This window comes from Aethina tumida, chromosome 3 (assembly GCF_024364675.1).
Source record: "Aethina tumida isolate Nest 87 chromosome 3, icAetTumi1.1, whole genome shotgun sequence".
NCBI lineage: Eukaryota > Metazoa > Arthropoda > Insecta > Coleoptera > Nitidulidae > Aethina > Aethina tumida.
In genome coordinates, this window is record NC_065437.1 from 2,193,063 (window position 1) to 2,212,765 (window position 19,703).

The following is a 19,703-nucleotide window of genomic DNA, read 5'->3' on the forward strand; positions in this document are numbered from 1 at the left end:
TAATTGGATTAAGTTTGGTGTCGTATAAATTTGTAACGTATTTTCTATTCGATGGCAATTCGGTTGGGCGGCAAAAATTTTCAAAATGGTGGTCGGAATTACAAAATGTAGTGTTGCCGTCTCGCTCCGTAACGCGCGCGGCGCATAGCGGCGTCCCTCTCTAAACATCATTAGCCGCCATTGTACATCGAATATTGAGTGGATGAGTCGCTTGTCGCGCCTAATTTACATAATTTGTGTTTTTTTGGAAATGATTAAAACAATATGTTGAATGTGATCTATTCTATGTACGTTACCACGTAGCCGTGTTGGAAAAGTATAGTTCGTTGCGCATTACTAAGCCCATTCTAGATGTATAAAAGGTAACCTCTATAAGCCCAGCCAGTGCTAAGCTTTCAGGTGTTCAGGCGGATTGTTGTTCGTGTTGTTTGTGTTACCCACGTGCACTGAAACATGAGGGAACGTTGACTGAGTGCGTTTAAGTTTTAGTTTCGGCCGAACACGCGGTTTCATGCACAACACCAGCCAGTTAACAATTATGGTTTTGTAAGGTCTGAATAAGATGAGTAAACGCAGAAGGACTAGTTCTATCGCAAGTAGGAACCACGAGGATGATTCATTGGACAGTGTTGAGGCGTCTACTAGCAGTGGACCTACCATGCGGAAGAGGAGGAAACTTCAGGACCCAGTAAGACATTTTACCACCACAAGTTGATGTAACCTTATAACTGTTTGTGTTTTAGGCTGAACTGTGTCATCAGTTGTATGACACAATCAGGAACCACAAGAAAAACGACGGTACTTTACTATGTGATCTGTTTATAAGGGTACCCAAGCGCAGACAAGAACCAGGATATTACGATGTAGTTAGCAATCCCATGGATTTACTCAAGGTTCAGCAGAAATTAAAGACAGATGAATACATTGACTTAGATGACTTACAAAGTGATATAGAGCTTATTGTGAATAACACTAAGGCATTTTACAAACGGAACACACAAGAGTACAAGGATGCCGTCGAGCTTTGGGACCTTTTTATCACGTCAAAATCAAGGTAAATTATACTTGTACCACCTCACATTAAAGGGGGCTTCGTAGAAATCAATTAAAACGTTAAAAGTTAAAGTTAATCCCACTTTAACACCAAAACAGTCCATGAATTAGTTGAGTAAGAGGCCTTTTGTCCAAGTTTCAAGCTTTAAGAATTACAGAACAATAAAATGAAGGCTCCACCTGATTGTACGGAGGGTACAAACTAGATTTTGAACTGTAAATTTGTCGTAGACTACTCAACGGCAAAGACGAGGAGGAAACAAGGTCCACACGCACCCCGAACAACAGGAACAGGCAGCCCAAACGGACGCCGGTGCGCGAGAACCACAGGAACGACGTGAACGATCACAACGACAATTCCCGCGTAAACGACGTCGAACAGGACGAGTTCGAGCAGCTGTACAGGGCGGTCACCACGGCCGTGGACAGCGACAAGAAGCCCCTGCACACGTTCTTTCAAGTGCTGCCGTCGAAGAAACGTTACCCGGACTACTACGAGGTGGTCGAGACGCCCATCGACCTGCGGATGGTGGCCGACAAGATGCACCACAAGAAGTACAATCTGCTGGTCGAGATGGAACGGGACCTGCTGCTGATGACCAAGAACGCCTGCCTGTACAACGAGCCCGGCTCGCAGATTTTCAAGCACGCGAAGGCGCTGAGGAAGGTGATACAGATGAAGAGGATCGAAATTGAGGATCAGCCGAAGGCCACGCCGGCCAAAATGACGGGCAGGCGTTCGGTGAACAGTAACAACGTGACGCCCAAGCTGACACGGTCCAGGGGCAGTACGCCGGTCATCAAGAACGACGACAAGAAGAACGACATTGATCACGACGACCTCGACGATACCATTGACGATGATGTACGTGTTTATTTACATTAACTTCTCCAAGCATGCGCAGTCGTGTCCTAACCCTACTTTTTAACAACAACTAATTTGTTTCAACCACTAATTAAATAGACGTAAACGTTGATAGTAGTTACTTTAAGGTAATGTTAATTTTCAGGGGACGGCGATAGACTCGAGCAACCCCCTGTGGCAACTGTTCGACTCAGTGAAGTCAGTGACAAGCAGCAATGGTGTGCCATTGAGTGAGCCGTTCTGGCGTCTGCCGTCGCGACGCTTTTACCCGGACTACTATCGCGAAATCAAGAACCCGGTGTCGCTCACGCAGATCAAACGAAAACTTGTGAAAAGTGCTTACGGTAACTTGAGTGAGGTGGCCGGTGATCTGACTATTATGTTCGAGAATGCCAAAAAGTACAACATACCCACGTCCAAACTTTATAAGGTACATTTAAACACCCTCCAATTGAGGCACAGTTTAATGGTTTTTGTCTTTTTAAGGATGCTGTTAAATTGCAGAAGATAATGCAATGCAAAGTTCAAGAACTACTTGATATAGATCAGGTAACGCAAAGAAACACTAACAAAAACCGGAAGGTATGCTACTGCACTGCTTTTTACTCTTTATTTTTTCCTATTAACCGTACTCGGAACGTTTTCATGTTCGCCTTTTGTTAGTTTTGGTTGCTTTCGCCCCAGTTTCAATCATTTTTATCTGTACATAACATTCACATTAATTATGGGAAATCATACTAATTTGCTTGGCTATAATTAACTTTAATGTGGCGCAGGATATTGATCACTGAATTTTATTGCAGGGCTCTGATAGTGACCTAGAGGATAAAATAATAGTGCCGGTACGGAAAAAACCGGGACCAAAACCAAAAAATTCGTTCAATCCCAACTCCCCAGGCAGAGGACGTCCGCCCAAGGATTCAATCCCATTGAAAAAGAGGCTACACGCTTTAGGAAAATATATGTTAGAATTTACTGTGAGTTTTTACCATTAATATTAATCATTTAGAACGATTTTTTCCCTTTAATTTATCATTATACATTGATTTTTTCAGTTAAATAGCTTAGTTATGATTTTATATACAAATACTGAATTAAAAGCATTTTTTCAATAAGAAAAATCCAAAAATTTGCCCTTAGTTTGAAAACTGAGCCATTTTCTCAACTTATAACTTCAATTGTGACTTAACAAAAGAATTATTTTGGGTGTAAATCACGTAAACAACACAATAAATAAATTTCCAGTGTGGACAGGGTCAAAAACTGATGTAAAGTACCGAATATTCGGCATAAATGTCAATATTCATCAATAAAACGATTTTTCATCCTTAATTTTTCATTATAAATTAATGTTTTCAGTTAAATAGATTTATTAATAAGATTAGATTTGATTTTATATCCAAATACTGAATTAAAAACCTTTTTTCAATAAGAAAAATCCAAAAATTTTCCCTTTAGTTTGAAAACTGAGCCATTTTCTCAACTTATAACTTCAATTGTGACTTAACAAAAGAATTATTTTGGGTGTAAATTACGTAAACAACGCAATAAATAAATTTACAGTGTGGACAGGGTCGAAAACTGATGTTAAGTACTGAATATTCGGCATAAATGTCAATATTCATCAATAAAACGATTTTCATCCTTAATTTCTCATTATAAATTGATGTTTTTCACTTAAATAGCTTTATTAATAAGATTAGATTTGATTTTATATCCAAATACTGAATTAAAAACCTTTTTTCAATAAGAAAAGTCCAAATATTTGCCTTTAGTTTGAAAACTGAGCCATTTTCTCAACTTATAACTTCAATTGTATCTTAACAAAAGAATTATTTTGGGTGTAAATTACGTAAACAACGCAATAAATAAATTTCCAGTGTGGACAGGGTTGAAAACTGATGTAAAGTGCCGAATATTCGGCATAAATGTCAATATTCATCAATAAAACGATTTTTCATCCTTAATTTCTCATTATAAATTGATGTTTTTCACTTAAATAGATTTATTATTAAGATTAGATTTGATTTTATATCCAAATACTGAATTAGAAACCGTTTTTGAATAAGAAAAATCCAAAAATTTGCCCTTAGTTTGACCACTGAGCCATTTTTTCAACTTATAACTGCAATTGTGACTTAACAAAACAATTATTTTGTGTGTAAATCATGTAAATAATACTGTTAAATAAATTTCTAGTGTGAGGACGGTCGTAAACCGATGTTGGCCTTCATGCAGAAACCGTCGAAGAAGCTGTACTCCGATTACTACGACGTAATCGCCGAACCCATAGACTTTTTAGAAATCGAATCGAAAATCAGGGCGGACCAGTACAGCTGCGAATTGGACCTAGTTAAAGATTTCAAACTGATGTTTTCGAATTGTCGACAATATAACGAGGAGAACTCGACCATCTACGATGACTCTCTGATGCTGGAGAAACATTTAATGGACAAAGTCGGACATTTGTTCACGACGCCGGAAAAGGACCGCAAAGACCGCAGGGTGTAAGTTGATTAACTGATTAACTGTAAGTGGGGGATTAATTTGTGGGTTTGCGCAGGTACAAAGCCCGAACGAAACACCAGATCTCACCGTTGGAGAGGAACATGAAGACTCTGTACGAGTCGATCAGGGATTACAAGGAGCCGAAGAGCAGCCGACAGCTCTCGCAGATATTCATGAAGCTGCCGTCGAAAATCGAATACCCCGACTACTACGAGGTGATCCAGAAGCCCATCGACATGGACCGGATATCCCACAAAATGAAGACGAACCAGTACGAGACGCTCGAGGATCTCGTGGCCGATTTCGTGCTGATGTTCGACAACGCGTGCAAGTACAACGAGCCGGACTCGCAGATCTACAAGGACGCGCTGATGTTGCAGCGTGTCTGCATGCAGACCAAGCTGCTGCTCAAGGAGGAGGATAACACGGTGCCGGACGTGGCCAGCGCCATACAGGACATACTTCTGACGTTGTTCACCACCGTGTACAATCACCAGGACGAGGAGGGACGGTGCTACTCCGACTCGATGGCCGAGCTCCCCGAACACGACGAAATCGAGAACAAGAAGTAAGGATTTTCGATTAATTACCACTTATCTAATTAAAATAAATTTAATTCTTTTTTACTCCTATTTAAAAAATATTTAATCGACTTAATTTACATTATAAATATTACTTTTATTGCTGAATAGTTCTTTATATCAAAAAAGGCCTTTTGATTAAATAATAATTAATTTTTTTATATTATAGAATTTCTCTTTTTTCATTATTTGATTTAACTTTTTATCTGATTTTGATATTTTTATTAATAGAGTTTTTCCTAGAAAATTTAAATATTTAAACACTTTGTTTAAATTAAATGACAATAAATAATGAATTAAATAATCAAAATTAAAAAATCAATTAATATTTTTAATTATTGTTAATTCATGATTTTTAGTTAAATTTTATTAATATTATTTAATATAAACTTTTCAAATTTAAAGGTATCAATTTTTAAGGCATTTAATGTTAATAAAATTATAATTTTTTTATAATATTTTACCCTGTATATTATTTTGTTTCATTTTTTGAATTATAAATTATTATTTTTAGTATTAAATACATATTGAATCATTATATTTTTGAAGCAGGAAGAAAATTGTTGAATTTAAGTGATTATACAGATTCATAAATTATTTATCAATGCATTTTTTACTTAGATTTGAAAAATTAGTTTGTTTAAACGGATTAGTTATATTATAAGGAATTAATTGAACTTATAAATTAGAATTTGGATTTAATTCTTTGAAAAAATCAATTGATTCTCTTCAATTATTGAAAATACATAATTTTTAATTAATAAGAATCTTTTTATTATCTTAACCAATATATCTACAGTAATTAAAATAAAAGAAAAAAAATAAATAATTAACCATGATTTCAGGGTACGCGCCTTGTCTCTGGACCTCCTCAAACGTCGCCTGGACAAGGGTGTCTACCGGCGACTGGACACGTTCCAGGAGGACTTCTTCGCCTGCATGGAACGGGCGCGGCGCCTCTCCCGCACCGACTCCCAGATATTCGAGGACTCGGTCGAGCTGCAAAAGTACTTCATCCACCAGCGCAACGAGATCTGCAAGGGCGGCGAGCTGCTGCTGTCGTCGGCGCTCAGCTACACGCTGAACGACGCCACTGCGGCCATCGAGACCTTGCGCCACAGCAAGCATCTGCAGGAATCGGTGGAGGACGAGACCGAGACGCGTAGCTCGGACGACTCCATCATCAAGGACGGGAACGCCGACGCGTCGGGGCCCAACTCCAGCATGACGTGCAACCAACAGACCTACAAGGTACCCCCAGTACTCCCTCGGGAGGTCGTCCAAAGCTTAAACGTATTAATTTCTTAGGTCGGCGAGTTCGTCTACGTTGATTCGAAGGAGAAGGGCTGCGACCCCCACATCCTGATGATCGAAAGGCTGTGGGAGAATAAGGGGCAACAGATGTTGTACGGCAACTACTACCTGCGACCCGCCGAAACCTACCACGTCACCACCAGGAAGTTCCTCGAGCGCGAGGTGTTCAAGTCCGACTCTCACGTGGCGGTGCCCCTGGAGGAGGTCAAGGACCGGTGCTGTGTGATGAACGTGAAGCACTACTTCACGATGCGGCCCGAGGGCTACGACGAGAAGGACGTGTACGTGTGCGAGTCGAGGTATAGCACGCGGACGCGCAGCTTCAAGAAGATCAAAATCTATCCGGAGAATGCGACGGTGAAGCTGGTGCCGCGTGAGGAGCCGCTGGAGCCGAAGCGGGTGGTTTCGGTGTTCAGGGAACGGGTGGAGAAGCATATGGACGAGCTGGCCGAGCTCGAGGAGCAGGAGCAACTGGTGGAGAAGGAGAAACCGGTACGTACATATATAAAATAAAAATATATATTAATTTACTTAAAAAAACTTAAGTTCTTGAGCCAGATTTATTTATTATACTCCTGAATGTTACAACTAACATAACCATCTAAAAAGTCTTTTTACTGTTGAATAAACTTCCAGTTTATGTACATTCTACAGGAACATTGAAGCTGGTGACAACTCTGAAAAAACATCAGTAATATGCTGTGATTTATGCAGAGATTAATTAGCTAAGATATGTTACCTGAAGACATGACTCTACTTGATTTTAAACGTTCACTGCTTGGGCCAATTTTATTCATTATATTCCTGAACGTTACAACTAACATGACCATCTAAAAAGTCTTTCAATTTTTAATGGAAAAGATTGTTTTTTAATGAATATTTAGTGCAAACTGTGAAGCCTTTTACTGTGTAATAAACTTTCAGTTTATGTATATTGTATAAGAACTTTGGGACTGTATATTAAATATATTTTTTAATTACAGAACGTCGTTGCCTATACCCACATGGAAATCGACGACGGCAACACCTACTACGAACAGTTCAACACGATATGCAGCGGGGTGGTGAAGACCGGTGATTTCGTTTACGTCGCCGCCGACGGCGGTAAACAATTAATAGCGCAAATAGACAGTATTTGGGACACAAAAGAGTAAGTACCCTCCTTTCCTACGCCCCATAAATGTTAACAAACTAATATTGTTACAGTGGGAAAAGTTACTTCCGCGGACCATGGTTTGTGCCCCCTTCGGAACTTCCCCAGTCACAAAACAAGTTGTTTTACAAGCAGGAGATGTTCCTATCGTCACTCGAAGATACCAATCCTGTCGTCAGCATCATGGGTCGATGTGCAGTTTTGGATTATAACGACTACATCTCATGTAGGTTCTATTTAGCACCACAACCAGAAATTTTATTATTTATGTTATTATTTTTATGTACAGGCCGTCCGACGGAGATTGCCGAAGCTGACACGTTTATCTGCACGTCCATGTACGACGAGGTGAACAGGCAGATCAGGAAGTTGCCGAACGACAGCCTGAGAAAGTACTCTCACAGTGGGGAAGTGACGGAAGACGAGATCTACTTCTTCCCCAAGCTGATCAATCCTCCAAAGGTAAGGGCTTTAAACTTAACGCTTAGAATTAATGTTAACAGGTGGATCTAGGTGATTTTACAATCATGGAATAATTTTTATATTTGTTTTGACTTTGGCAGGCATGTCTTGATGTATCTATACATTATTCAGTTGATTTTATTAATCATTGATACTGATAATGTATTTTTACAATCATTCTAAATGAATGAAAACAGTACAAAATATTAAAATTCTGTTGTGAGTAAATGTTTCAATCACATCTTATTTGTAATTGGTTCACTCAGTTGAATTAATTATGCATGATGCTAATTAAAAAAGGTATTTGATGATGCATGAGATTATGAGTGCATGATATTTAGTAGGTAGTTTGTTTGTCTTGAAAGTATAAGTTACACTTATAGGTAAGTTTAATTTGGGATCTGGTTTTAATCGCTAGACGAGTAACGATAAATTATAGTTAAATATTTCTTAATAAATAAAGGAACTAGTAAAATATTTCAAATTTAAAATAAAACAGGGATATCTACTGCCTTAATTAAGTTAAGAAAATGATATTAAGTTATTATTATTAAGTAATTATTAATTTTTACCTGTTTAAAGTATTAAACATTATAAAGTTATAACAATTTTCTTCTGAATATTCCTCAATAAATAGAGGAACTAGGAAAATATGTTAAATAAAAAATAAAATAGCCACATTTCCTATTTTAACTAATAATTTTCTTCTAAATATTCTTTAATAAATAGAAGAACTAGTAAAATATTATAAATATAAAATAAAATAGCTAAATTTACTATTTTAACTGAGTTTTAAAAATGATAATTCGTCATTATTATTAATTAATCATTGATTTTTGTCAGTTTAAAATATTAAACGATAAAATTATAACAATTTTCTTCTAAATATTCTTAAACAAATAGAAGAACCAATAAAATATTATAAATATAAAATAAAATAGCTTAATTTACTATTTTAACTGAGTTTTATAATTGGTAATAGGTCGTTATTATTAATTAATCGTTGATTTTTATCAGTTTAAAATATTAAACCTTAAAGTTACAACAATTTTCTTCTAAATATTCTTTAATAAATAGAAGAACAAGTAAAATATTTTAAATATGAAATAAAATGCCACATTTATTATTTTAACTAACAATTTTCTTCTAAATATTCTTAAACAAAGAGAAGAACCAATAAAATATTATAAATATAAAATAAAATAGCTAAATTTACTATTTTAACGGGGTTTTAAAAATGGTAATAGGTCATTTTTATTAATTAATCGTTGATTTTTATTAGTTTAAAATATTAAATCTTAAAGTTACAATAATTTTCTTCTAAATATTCTTTAATAAATAGAAGTACCAGCAAAATATTTTAAATATAAAATAAAATGCCACATTTATAATTTTAACTAACAATTTTCTTCTAAATGCTCTTTAATAAACAGAAGAAACAATAAAATATTATAAATATAAAATAAAATAGCTAAATTTACTATTTTAACTGGGTTTTAAAATGGTAATGGGTCATTTTTATTAATTGTTGGTTTTTATCAGTTTAAAATATTAAACCTTAAAGTTACAACAATTTTCTTCTAAATATTCTTTAATAAATAGAACAAGCAAAATATTTTAAATATAAAATAAAATAGCCACATTTACTATTTTAACTAACAATTTTCTTCTAAATATTCTTTAATAAATAGAAGAACAAGCAAAATATTTTAAATATAAAATAAAATGACACATTTATTATTTTAACTAACAATTTTCTTCTAAATATTCTTTAATAAATAGAAGAACCAATAAAATATTATAAATATAAAATAAAATAGCTTAATTTACTATTTTAACTGAGTTTTATAAATGGTAATAGGTCATTTTTATTAATTAATCGTTGATTTTTATCAGTTTAAAATATTAAACCTTAAAGTTACAACAATTTTCTTCTAAATATTCTTTAATAAATAGAAGAACAAGCAAAATATTTTAAACATAAAATAAAATGCCCCATTTATTATTTTAACTAACAATTTCCTTCTAAATATTCTTTAATAATTAGAAGAACCAGTAAAATATTATAAATATAAAATAAAATAGCTAAATTTACTTCCAATAGCTTAAAATCTTAATCTTATTGACTTATAATTATCAATTAAGATTTAAATAATAATTAGTCATTTTGCTCGCATTTTTCGACAATTTAATTTGAATTACAAGCACAAGTAATTGTTTATTATCACAAGCAGTGACGCAGTTCAACATATTCGAGTAATTTACTTACCCAGAACGGCTTTGTCTACGTGACAGACGCCCCGATTTGAAAATGGCGCCGTCCGCCATTCGAAACCCGATACGTAAGAGACTAACCTCAACATCTGTCAAAAATCTTTGACTGGTCCGTGATAAAGTGAACGAGTGCTTTTCCCATGGCATTTTGTTGATAATCGCGTCCGTAAGTGCCGTTTACGTGTAAAATGTGAATAAACGAACTGCGGAGATCGAATCAGCGACCATGGAAAACATGATGGATAGTTCTCCGTACCCTGGAAATGTAAACGATTATTTTTACGTCCCCGTATCGCTATCGAAACGACCTAAAATAGAACCCGTAATTTTATTCCCCAACATCCGAATCGTTGCACGCGTAGCAAATGCTCCTAAAACACCTCAGATAGGCTCAAAGTTGGGGTCGTTGTGTGGTTGTGTGCGTGTTGTGGGGCTTCTCCCCCCTTTATGGTGTGTGTGTTTATTTGTTTCGTCCCCGGGCTGGAAAGGCGGTGCCCATTTTAGTTCGTTCCCGTTTGTTTTAATCGACTGGTTTTGGAGCACGTCTACCAATTGCGTTTAATGTGATTTTATGACCGCATAATTATGTTGGCAAAAGCACCTTTTGTACCGCAATTAGGCGACTTTTTGCGTCCACAACTAAAAAAAACGGGCGTCCTAATTAATTGGTGATATGCAAATGAGCCCCCTTAATAAGCGCAATTAAATCCTGATGGCTGGGACGCCATTTTGTTAATAAAAATGTGGAGTCTAATGATTTTTCAAGATCATTAACACCGGTGGGGTACAGTTAGGTTAACAGTTGATTGTTTACCACTTTGTTCGTGCAACATGTTAATTGTTTGTGCATTTGCTACTGCTGTTCATCGATCACCACACTAATGAAATGGAAATCATTGTTTTGTAGACAAAACATAATTACCAAAAATGTGTTCGATTCTTTAATTTGTTTTGTTTTGTTATCATAATGCATTCGGTGACATCATGTTATTATAATTTTTGTCTCTGGAATCGACATAAAAGTTTTGAATAAGTGAGTTGTTTTATTTATTTGTTTATTTATATTGTTGACCCATTAACTGATCAAGTTTCAGTTTGTTACATAAACAATTTTATAACCAAACGTTCTTTTACATTTAGAGGTTAATTAAATAAAAATAACACACCAAGAAATCTGTTTATTAATCAATTACAACTTTAAAATATTTGTTTATGTAATTTTAAAGAGAATGTGTCGAATTTTGGTCTGGTAATTATGTAATTTCGATGAAGATTTCCATTTGTGTAGTTGGGTGACACTTTAAATACATGGAGGTAAATTTTCACCAGTTTATTAGATTTGTTTATTTGAGTAACACTGTTATTTTAACAATTGTTTGATTATTGACAACCTAGACATTGCCACATAATGTTGTTGAATACTAATGACTATAAAATAATTAAAATTATTTTTAAATATTATCTGTCTATCCTATAATTATATTTTTGACGTAAAACTTTCGGTATTTATTAGTTTATCATTAGTATTAAGTAATACATTATGTTAACAATATTGATAATAAGATTTTTGGAATATTCTTAAAGTTCTACTTTAAATGTTATGAATTCTGTTATTTCTAAATATTAAGTAACTTAATAAAATATAATGATTTTTATTTTTTGAGCCTTTTAGAATTTTTTTATGTTAAATTAATGTTAAGTTTTTGAAAATTAGGAAAAAAATATCATTTTTTGTTGATTTATGACATTAAACTTTAATTTTGTTAATAATTAGATTTAATTTTAGTTGTTTAATTATTCTTTAAAATTTTTAAAATATATTTTGCTTTAAATTTCTGTTCAATTTTGGAAAATATGATAAGAATTTTTAATTTTTTTTAATAATTAAACCATATTTCATTTGTGGGATATTTTTTTTATTATAAAAAACACTATTATTATTTATCTTTATATTTCTGAATATTTTTTTCCTTAAATTTCTGTCTAATATTTGAAAATTTGATAAAACAGTCTCTTCTATTAATTCTTATCGTTTAATTTTTGATTTTATCAGTAATTAAAATATATTTCTGTTATTAAATATTCTTTTAAATATTAAAAAACTGATATAGTATAATTATTTATGCTTTTTTTGAGCATTTTGGAATTTTTTTAAATTTCTGTTCAGTTTTTGAAAATTTGGTGAAAATAACAATATTTTATAATTTATGACATTTGAACTTTAATTTTATTAATAATTGGAATTAATTTTTGTTGTTAAATATTCTTTTAATTTTTTAAAATATATTTAGCTTTACATTTCTGTTCAATTTTAGAAAATATGAAAAAAAGACATACTAATTTTTAATTTTCTTTAATAATTAAACCTAATTTCATTTGCGGAATATTTTTTTATTATAAAAAACACTTTTTCCTTAAATTTCAGTCCAATATTTGAAAATTTGATAAAATAGTCTCTTCTATTAATTCTTATCGTTTAATTTTTGATTTTATCAGTAATTAAAATATATTTCTGTTATTAAATATTCTTTTAAAAATTAAAAAAAACTTATAGTTTTTTTGAGCATTTTGGAATTTTTTTATATTAAATTTCTGTTCAGTTTTTGAAAATTTGGAGAAAATAACAATATTTGTTAATTTATGACATTCAAACTTTAATTTTGTTAATAATTAGAATTAGATTTTTGTTGTTAAATATTCTTTAAATTTTTTAAAATATATTTTACTTCAAATTTCTGTTCAATTTTGGAAAATATGATAAAAAGACATACTAATTTTTATTTTTTTTTATAATTAAACCAAATTTCATTTGTGAAATATTTTTTTATTACAAAAAACACTATTTATTATGTATCTTTATATTTTTGAATATTTTTTCTTTAAATTTTTGTCTAATATTTGAAAATTTGATAAAATAGTCTCTTCTATTAATTTTAAAAATGAAAAAACTGTTATAGTATAAATATTTATCTTTTTTTTGAGCATTTTGGAATTTTTTTATATTAAATTTCTGTTCAGTTTTTGAAAATTTGGAGAAAATAACATTTTTTGTTAATTTATGACATTTAAATTTTAATTTTATTAATAATTGGAATTGATTTTTGTTGTTAAATATTTTTTAATTATTTTGAATATATTTTGTTTTAAATTTTTATTCAATTTTGAAAATTCTGAGCCATGGACGAGTCAAATTGATACTATATAATGTCCTATTTTACTATCCTCCATGTACAATTTTTTTCTTTAAGCATAACTAGTTCCTAAACAATATCGTTAAAAATAAATAATTAGGTCGTCCGCGAGATAAAGAAAACCACCCAAATAATGTGCACAAAATGACCGGTATGGTTTTTAGGAGAGTACACACTTGACCAAGATGAACGACATGGACATAATAATGGAAGACTCGATGGACGGGGGTCCCCCGTCGGTCGGTTCGGGTGAAATACCGACGACGGTGATTAGTAATACACCAGTAACACCGGCTGCTTCAAAAAAGGTACGGTGATAGTGGTTTCCGGGCATGATTTTTGTGTTATTTTATTCACCTTATTATACCTTATAAAAATTATTCCATGGGTGTGCCAAATTCTTCCAAATTCCACCTTAATACTACCAGTTTTAATTTGTTTAATTATATGTGGTTGTGTCCCGACAGAAACCCAACAAGAACAAAATCGTCACGGGGTACATACTGTACTCGAGGGAGGTGCGCAAACAGGTCGTTCAGAACAATCCGGAGTCGACGTTCGGCGACATCAGCCGCATAGTGGGCAGCGAATGGAAGTCGTTGCCGGCTAGCGAGAAACAGAGCTGGGAGGAGCGTGCGTCCAAAATCAACGAGGAAACCAAGGCCCAAATGTTGGACGAGCAATGTTCGAGTCCGGCACCGACACCCACATCCCTTGGATCGGGCATGGTCGACCAGGTTTGTACTAAAATAAATCACTAAAAACATGAACAAGAAAATTAATTCGCTGGTGCCTACGTAGATCTTCGAATGCTGCTGGGACAACTGCGATTATCAATTCGAGGAGTGCTCCGACCTGATCGAGCACTGCGTCAAAGACAAGGACACGCAGGGCCACGTGCAGGCGTACTTCCAGGAGAACCCGGGCGCCGACCTGCACTGCCAGTGGCGCAACTGTCTGCGCAACAACAAGAAGGACGTGAAGCCGTTCCCCAACATTGCGAGGCTCATACGACACGTCCGCGACATGCACATCAACAAGGGCAACGGACGGTCGGTGGCGCCGGAGAATAGGAGCAAGTATGTTTGTTTTTTTTATCTTATAAATATGGAAATTAATTAAAACACACAATTGTAGTATAATATACATATACTTTAATATTTATTATCATTAATATTCCATTTTTTGTGATTTTTTAAATATTCTGTGCCTAAATTCTTACTTTTATTAATTTAAATTTAAATATTGTTGAAAATTAAAACTAATTTCTGTAGTTAAATGCCAATTTAATTATTAAAAATACTATTATATAATTATCTATATAAAATATTTTGATTTTTTGAATATTTTCTGCCTGAAATTTCTTCACAGGTCCTAAAAATTGAAAAATTTGCCTTTTCTGTTAATTTTTATCCTTTAAATATTAATTTAGTTTAAAATTAAAACCATTTTTTCTTATTAAATACTTATTTAATTAAAGAAAATAACGTAAAATAATTATATTATTATTAATATTCTATTTTTATCATTTTTTGAGTATTTTCTGTCTTAAATTTCTGTTCAATTTTCGAAATGTTGAAAGAAACACCTCTTTTTAATTTTTATTATCTAAACATAAATACTGATGAAGATTGAAACCAATTTCTGTTGTTAAACACTAATTTAAATATTAAAAATCCTATTATATAATTATTTATATAAAGTATTTTGATTTTCATGAATATTCTCTGCCTGAAATTTCTTCACAGAATCTGAAAATTGAAAAATTCGCCTTTTCTGTTAATTTTTATCCTTTAAATATTAATTTAGTTAAAAATTAAAACCAATTTTTCTTATTAAATACTTATTTAATTAAAGAAAATAACGTAAAATAATTATATTATTATTAATATTCTATTTTTATCATTTTTTGAGTATTTTCTGTCTTAAATTTCTGTTCAATTTTCGAAATGTTGAAAGAAACACCTCTTTTTAATTTTTATTATCTAAACATAAATACTGATGAAGATTGAAACCAATTTCTGTTGTTAAATACTAATTTAACTATTAAAAATTCAATTATATAATTATTTATATAAAATATTTTGATTTTCTTGAATATTTTCTGCCTGAAATATCTTCACAGGTCTTAAAAATTGAAAAATTCAATTTTTCTTATTAAATACTTATTAATTAAAGAAATTAACGTAAAATAAATTATTATTAATATTCGTTTTTATGATTTTTTGAATATTTTGCCTTAAATTTCTGTTCAATTTTCGAAATGTTGAAAGAAACACCTCTTTTCTTAATTTTAATTATTTAAATATAAATATTGATGAAGATTAAAACCAATTTCTGTTGTTAAATACTAATTTAGATATTAATTTCTGCCTGAAATTTGTTCACAAGTCGTGATAATTGAAAAATTCTCCTTCTCCTGTTAAATTTTTATCCTTGAAATTTAAATTTAATTAAAAATTTAAAACCAATGTTTTCTATTAAATACTTATTTAATTATGGAATACATTAAATACTTTATTAAAATTGAAAAAAAAATACATTATTTAATTATTGAAACTATTGGTAATAGTTTCCACCATTGTCCACCAAGAGTGCCGTTATTTAACAAATTATTTATTTAGGAACTACGTAGGAAACAGAGTGATGCCGGTGCTGCAGCCCTGCGTGTCGACCACATCCGAAATACTGAGCGGTTTGTCATCATTATATTTTATTGTTGAGACTTGCATGCGCCTGATTTTTTATAGACTTGTTGTGGACCTCCCTATTTAGGTAGACCGGGCAGCTGGACTTAAATTTTTTGCATCTGTGTTTGATAATTTCATCGTCACCACTCAATACTCACTCACTCACCCAATAAGTTTATATTAAAAACAAATAACAGAGTGTTCAATGGTGTCGATGAAAAGTAAATGTAGTGAATGCGATATTTTATTGTTGATATTATGGTAGGAACTTCAAGCATTCCAGTAAGCCTGGTGCCGTAGCTCGTCCGAGTTCCTCTGCAACCCCTAACCCCCGTGAGTTTTATTTATTTTTAAGTTATCGCTAGTAGATTAATCATTTCATTCATTAACCCTGGCAATGCTTGTTTGTTGTTGTATTAATTTCAGTAGACTTACTATTAATTAGTTGTTGCTTTTGGTGTTGCATGGTAGTTGTGTTTGTTCCCCCTAATACCCGAAGGGAAGTTACTTTACTCCCCTTCATTTTATAAATACGTTGAATGAATGTTCATTAATTTTCATTCGTTTGTTTTTCATTTTTTGGAATAGCTGCTACTAGCACATTTAATACCACTGCTGGAACCTATTCCACCACTACTAATACAGGTAATTTGCTTTTTCGCTTTTTTGTGTTCATTAATACAAGTTGCCTTGCAATAATCCAATCAAATCGATTCAGTTATTCATTAAATTAATGCCGCAAACCTTGAATAATATCGTGTATACTGATACTAGCGACGATTGCAGCTTCTGGAGCAGCTCAGAGTAACCAGACACAGCAACAGAATCAAGAGCCGATGTTCATAACGGTTCCCCCCAGGCCGCAACGTGTTCTGCATTCGGAAGCGTACATCAAGTAAGAACAAATCAATTTTAAACAATCACAAACAAAATTCTAAACGTTTTTTTTTTTAATTTTCAGATACATTGAGGGACTACAGGCTGAAAACAAGTACATAACACAATGGGAGAGGACTTTGAATGCGACCCAGGAAAACAGTCCAGCTCCGGATTTGGAGAAGTTGAACAACGTCACCACGTGGCTGGGGCGCAAGGCCGACCAACACGACAATGTTGTTGCGGCCATTTGGGCATTACGAAATCAGTTGTTACGAGATACGTTAGGTTTACATAAGACTTTGTAATTTAATTTTGAACTAAATTATTTAATTATATAAATATGTTTTGTGTGAAGTACTTTATATAAAGTATTATGATCTGTTTAGAATTAGTGTGTTTATTGATTATTTTATAATTTTATAGATCCAAAATATAAATTTACAATTTATAACAATTTGTTTTATTACAACCTGAGCCAGTATATCTTTCAAATTTAAAAAATAATGGTGCATTTGACACTTTTTATATCTTAAAACTACAAACAATAGTCATTCATTTAATACCACACTGAAACATCAAAGGGATTAATATCTGGTGACATAGGAGGCCAATTTATAACCATTGACAAGATACATTTCTCTAATCTCATTCTATTATTGGTATTGTTAATATGAAATTAGGTGTTTTAAGGGAAGTATAAAGCAGGACAAGTCAAATTCATTAGAAATATAAATAAATAATCAACCTTCATTGTTTTAACTAATGGAATAACAATATTTAACAATATATCAACGAACTAAATGATATAATTGCTTGTTAAGTACTTGAGGCCTTAGTTAATAACGTCCAGTATAAAAAATCCCATCAGTTTGAGGTGCTGCAGACCATCTCCAGCAATCACATCAAGTTACGTGAGGAATGTTGTCGTCCTTTCCTCCAGGAAGTAGAAAATAAAATTTAGTAAATTTAGTCATTTAACATGATTTTTGTATGCTTTGATTTTCTTGTGGATTTTGTTTGAATTTATTGAAAATTGGCCATTTTCGTATTAAATAAAACACCAAAGATTTGTTTAAATCTGTATTTCGACGATGTCCTTGGTATTAAAATTGCTCTACTTCTTTTTAAAGGAACAAAAACTGCCGTTTTTTAGTAGTTCACGTTTAAGAAATTTCACAAAACGTTGGTCAGTATAGATTTGGCCTTTAGGTGTTCCGCGTGTTTCTTTGCAGTTGTATTAACGTTTTCAAAAAGTACATTAAATAAAGCAGCCAACATGCCACGAATTATAATTAACGGAGGTGTTTAGAGGGACACCACAGAAGAGATCCTTCGAAGTGGTCGAAATGGGATGCCGCACAAACTGATGGTCGTAGATTGTCTTTTTATTACACACAAGGTCGACCCGACAATGCAAGGCTTGACGTGGCTCGAACGGTCCGATGCCAACGTTAAAAAGACCGAACGGTGCAGAGAACGGGACGAGAAACTGTTGGTGTGTGGTCAAGCCCAACTCCCGGCCCTCCAGCAGTGCCGCCAGCCCTCATACGGTCTCCAGTTGCATTTCACGGGCTCTCTGTGTCGTCCCTTTCCCGAAGAAAAGAACGACGAACACTCCTTTGGGCCAACTACAGCTGTAAGTCATCAAAAAAGCAAAACGGATAATCCCAGAATGATAAAACATCCCAAACCCGAAACAAAACCGGCTGTAGGGTAAGTAATTTTTATCCCAAGTCGCCACGTCATTAATTTTCCACAAAATTCCAGAGTTCCAGCCAGGACGAAGGAAAAAGACGAGACGGAAGGTGCGTGGAATGCAGTTGGAGACTGCAAGAAGGCAGAGGGCGATGTGCAAGTGCCGGAGGTCGAGTCCGATCAAATGCACCAGTTTTTCGTCCCCTACTTTGGACCATTTTGTCTTTCCAATTTCGGGATCCGGCCGTTCGATCCGCCGAGCTTTGCATTCTTTGGTCGACTGTCTGCGTAACAAGGAGGCGATCAGCGACCATTTACTTCTCCTGCGTTTCATTACTACCGTCCGGAGGGTTTCGTCCTGGTGTTTCCTCTAAACACCTTCTTTAGTAATTCGTGGCATGTTGCTACTTGATTTAATATACTTTTTGCAAACGTTAACACAACGATAAAGAAACCCACGGAACACCTAAAGACCAAACTTATACTGCAACTCGGGTCTGAACAAGAGGAATGTGAAAGACAAACTAAAATTTCCTCAGCAGGAAGTTTTAGTTTTTCCCTGTAGTTTTTTCTTTCGTATTCCTCTTGTTCAGACCCGAGATGCACTTCAAGTTATTGCTGTAACGTTTAAGATGGAAGCAACGATCTCGTTCGACTCCCGGAACTTCTGCAACGTCGTTAGCCTTCTTGCCTCCTCCAACTGCTTCTACGCATTTGTTTTGTTCTTATTTCAAGACAACGTTCCTCACTTAACCTGATGTAATCGCCGGAGATGGTCTGCAGCACCTCAAACTGATGTGATAATCCACTAAATTGAAAAGTGATGGTAGCAATTCATCTTCATACATCTTTGAAGGTGGTGGATATTGGACGTTATTAACTATTTTGTATAATTTGTTATTTTATTGTTTCAATAGTTAAAACAATAAAGTTTGATTATTTATTTATAGTACCAATGACTTTGACTTGTCCTGTTTTGCATTTCCTTTACAACACTTAATTTCACATTAACAAACCTAATAATTCAGTGTTTCTTCA

At 33.3% G+C, this 19,703-nt stretch overlaps 2 protein-coding genes across 9 annotated transcripts; both read left to right on the forward strand.

The window, feature by feature from the left end:
* Positions 1-175: 175 nt before the first annotated feature.
* On the forward strand, positions 176-17,424 carry LOC109603693 (protein polybromo-1). 7 transcript variants are annotated; one of them, XM_049964206.1, is made up of 21 exons: positions 177-362; positions 484-688; positions 744-1,054; positions 1,285-1,918; positions 2,064-2,348; positions 2,405-2,500; positions 2,722-2,895; positions 4,118-4,425; positions 4,482-4,994; positions 5,853-6,258; positions 6,316-6,813; positions 7,305-7,471; positions 7,528-7,700; positions 7,764-7,936; positions 13,566-13,709; positions 13,869-14,138; positions 14,203-14,480; positions 16,026-16,096; positions 16,680-16,736; positions 16,878-16,986; positions 17,053-17,424. In XM_049964206.1, exons 2-21 carry the CDS (start codon positions 563-565, stop codon positions 17,273-17,275), a joined length of 5,016 nt encoding a protein of 1,671 aa, XP_049820163.1. In that variant the 5' UTR covers positions 177-362; positions 484-562; the 3' UTR covers positions 17,276-17,424. The 7 variants fall into 7 exon arrangements, with proteins under 7 accessions (XP_049820166.1, XP_049820168.1, XP_049820163.1 ...); XM_049964207.1 differs by having other exon boundaries at positions 490-688; XM_020020183.2 differs by having other exon boundaries at positions 177-688; positions 2,405-2,467.
* A 727-nt stretch (positions 17,425-18,151) lies between these two features.
* Positions 18,152-19,617, forward strand: LOC109603690 (uncharacterized). 2 transcript variants are annotated; one of them, XM_020020180.2, is made up of 3 exons: positions 18,152-18,683; positions 18,738-18,775; positions 19,401-19,617. In XM_020020180.2, the coding sequence occupies exons 1-3, from the start codon at positions 18,322-18,324 to the stop codon at positions 19,421-19,423; spliced, it is 423 nt and encodes a 140-aa protein (XP_019875739.1). In that variant the 5' UTR covers positions 18,152-18,321; the 3' UTR covers positions 19,424-19,617. The 2 variants fall into 2 exon arrangements, with proteins under 2 accessions (XP_019875739.1, XP_019875738.1); XM_020020179.2 differs by having other exon boundaries at positions 18,155-18,683; positions 18,738-19,617.
* Positions 19,618-19,703: the final 86 nt, after the last annotated feature.

What these genes read in the sequence shown, in the direction of transcription:
- LOC109603693 (XM_049964206.1), top strand. Translation starts at nt 563, where the DNA reads ATGAGTAAACGCAGAAGGACTAGTTCTATCGCAAGTAGGAACCACGAG. An exon ending in AGTATTTGGGACACAAAAGA is followed by an intron (nt 7,472 to 7,527) that starts GTAAGTACCCTC and finishes ATATTGTTACAG; the next exon opens with TGGGAAAAGTTACTTCCGCG. An exon ending in AGCTGATCAATCCTCCAAAG is followed by an intron (nt 7,937 to 13,565) that starts GTAAGGGCTTTA and finishes TATGGTTTTTAG; the next exon opens with GAGAGTACACACTTGACCAA.
- LOC109603690 (XM_020020179.2), top strand. Translation starts at nt 18,322, where the DNA reads ATGCCGCACAAACTGATGGTCGTAGATTGTCTTTTTATTACACACAAG. An exon ending in GAAACAAAACCGGCTGTAGG is followed by an intron (nt 18,684 to 18,737) that starts GTAAGTAATTTT and finishes ACAAAATTCCAG; the next exon opens with AGTTCCAGCCAGGACGAAGG.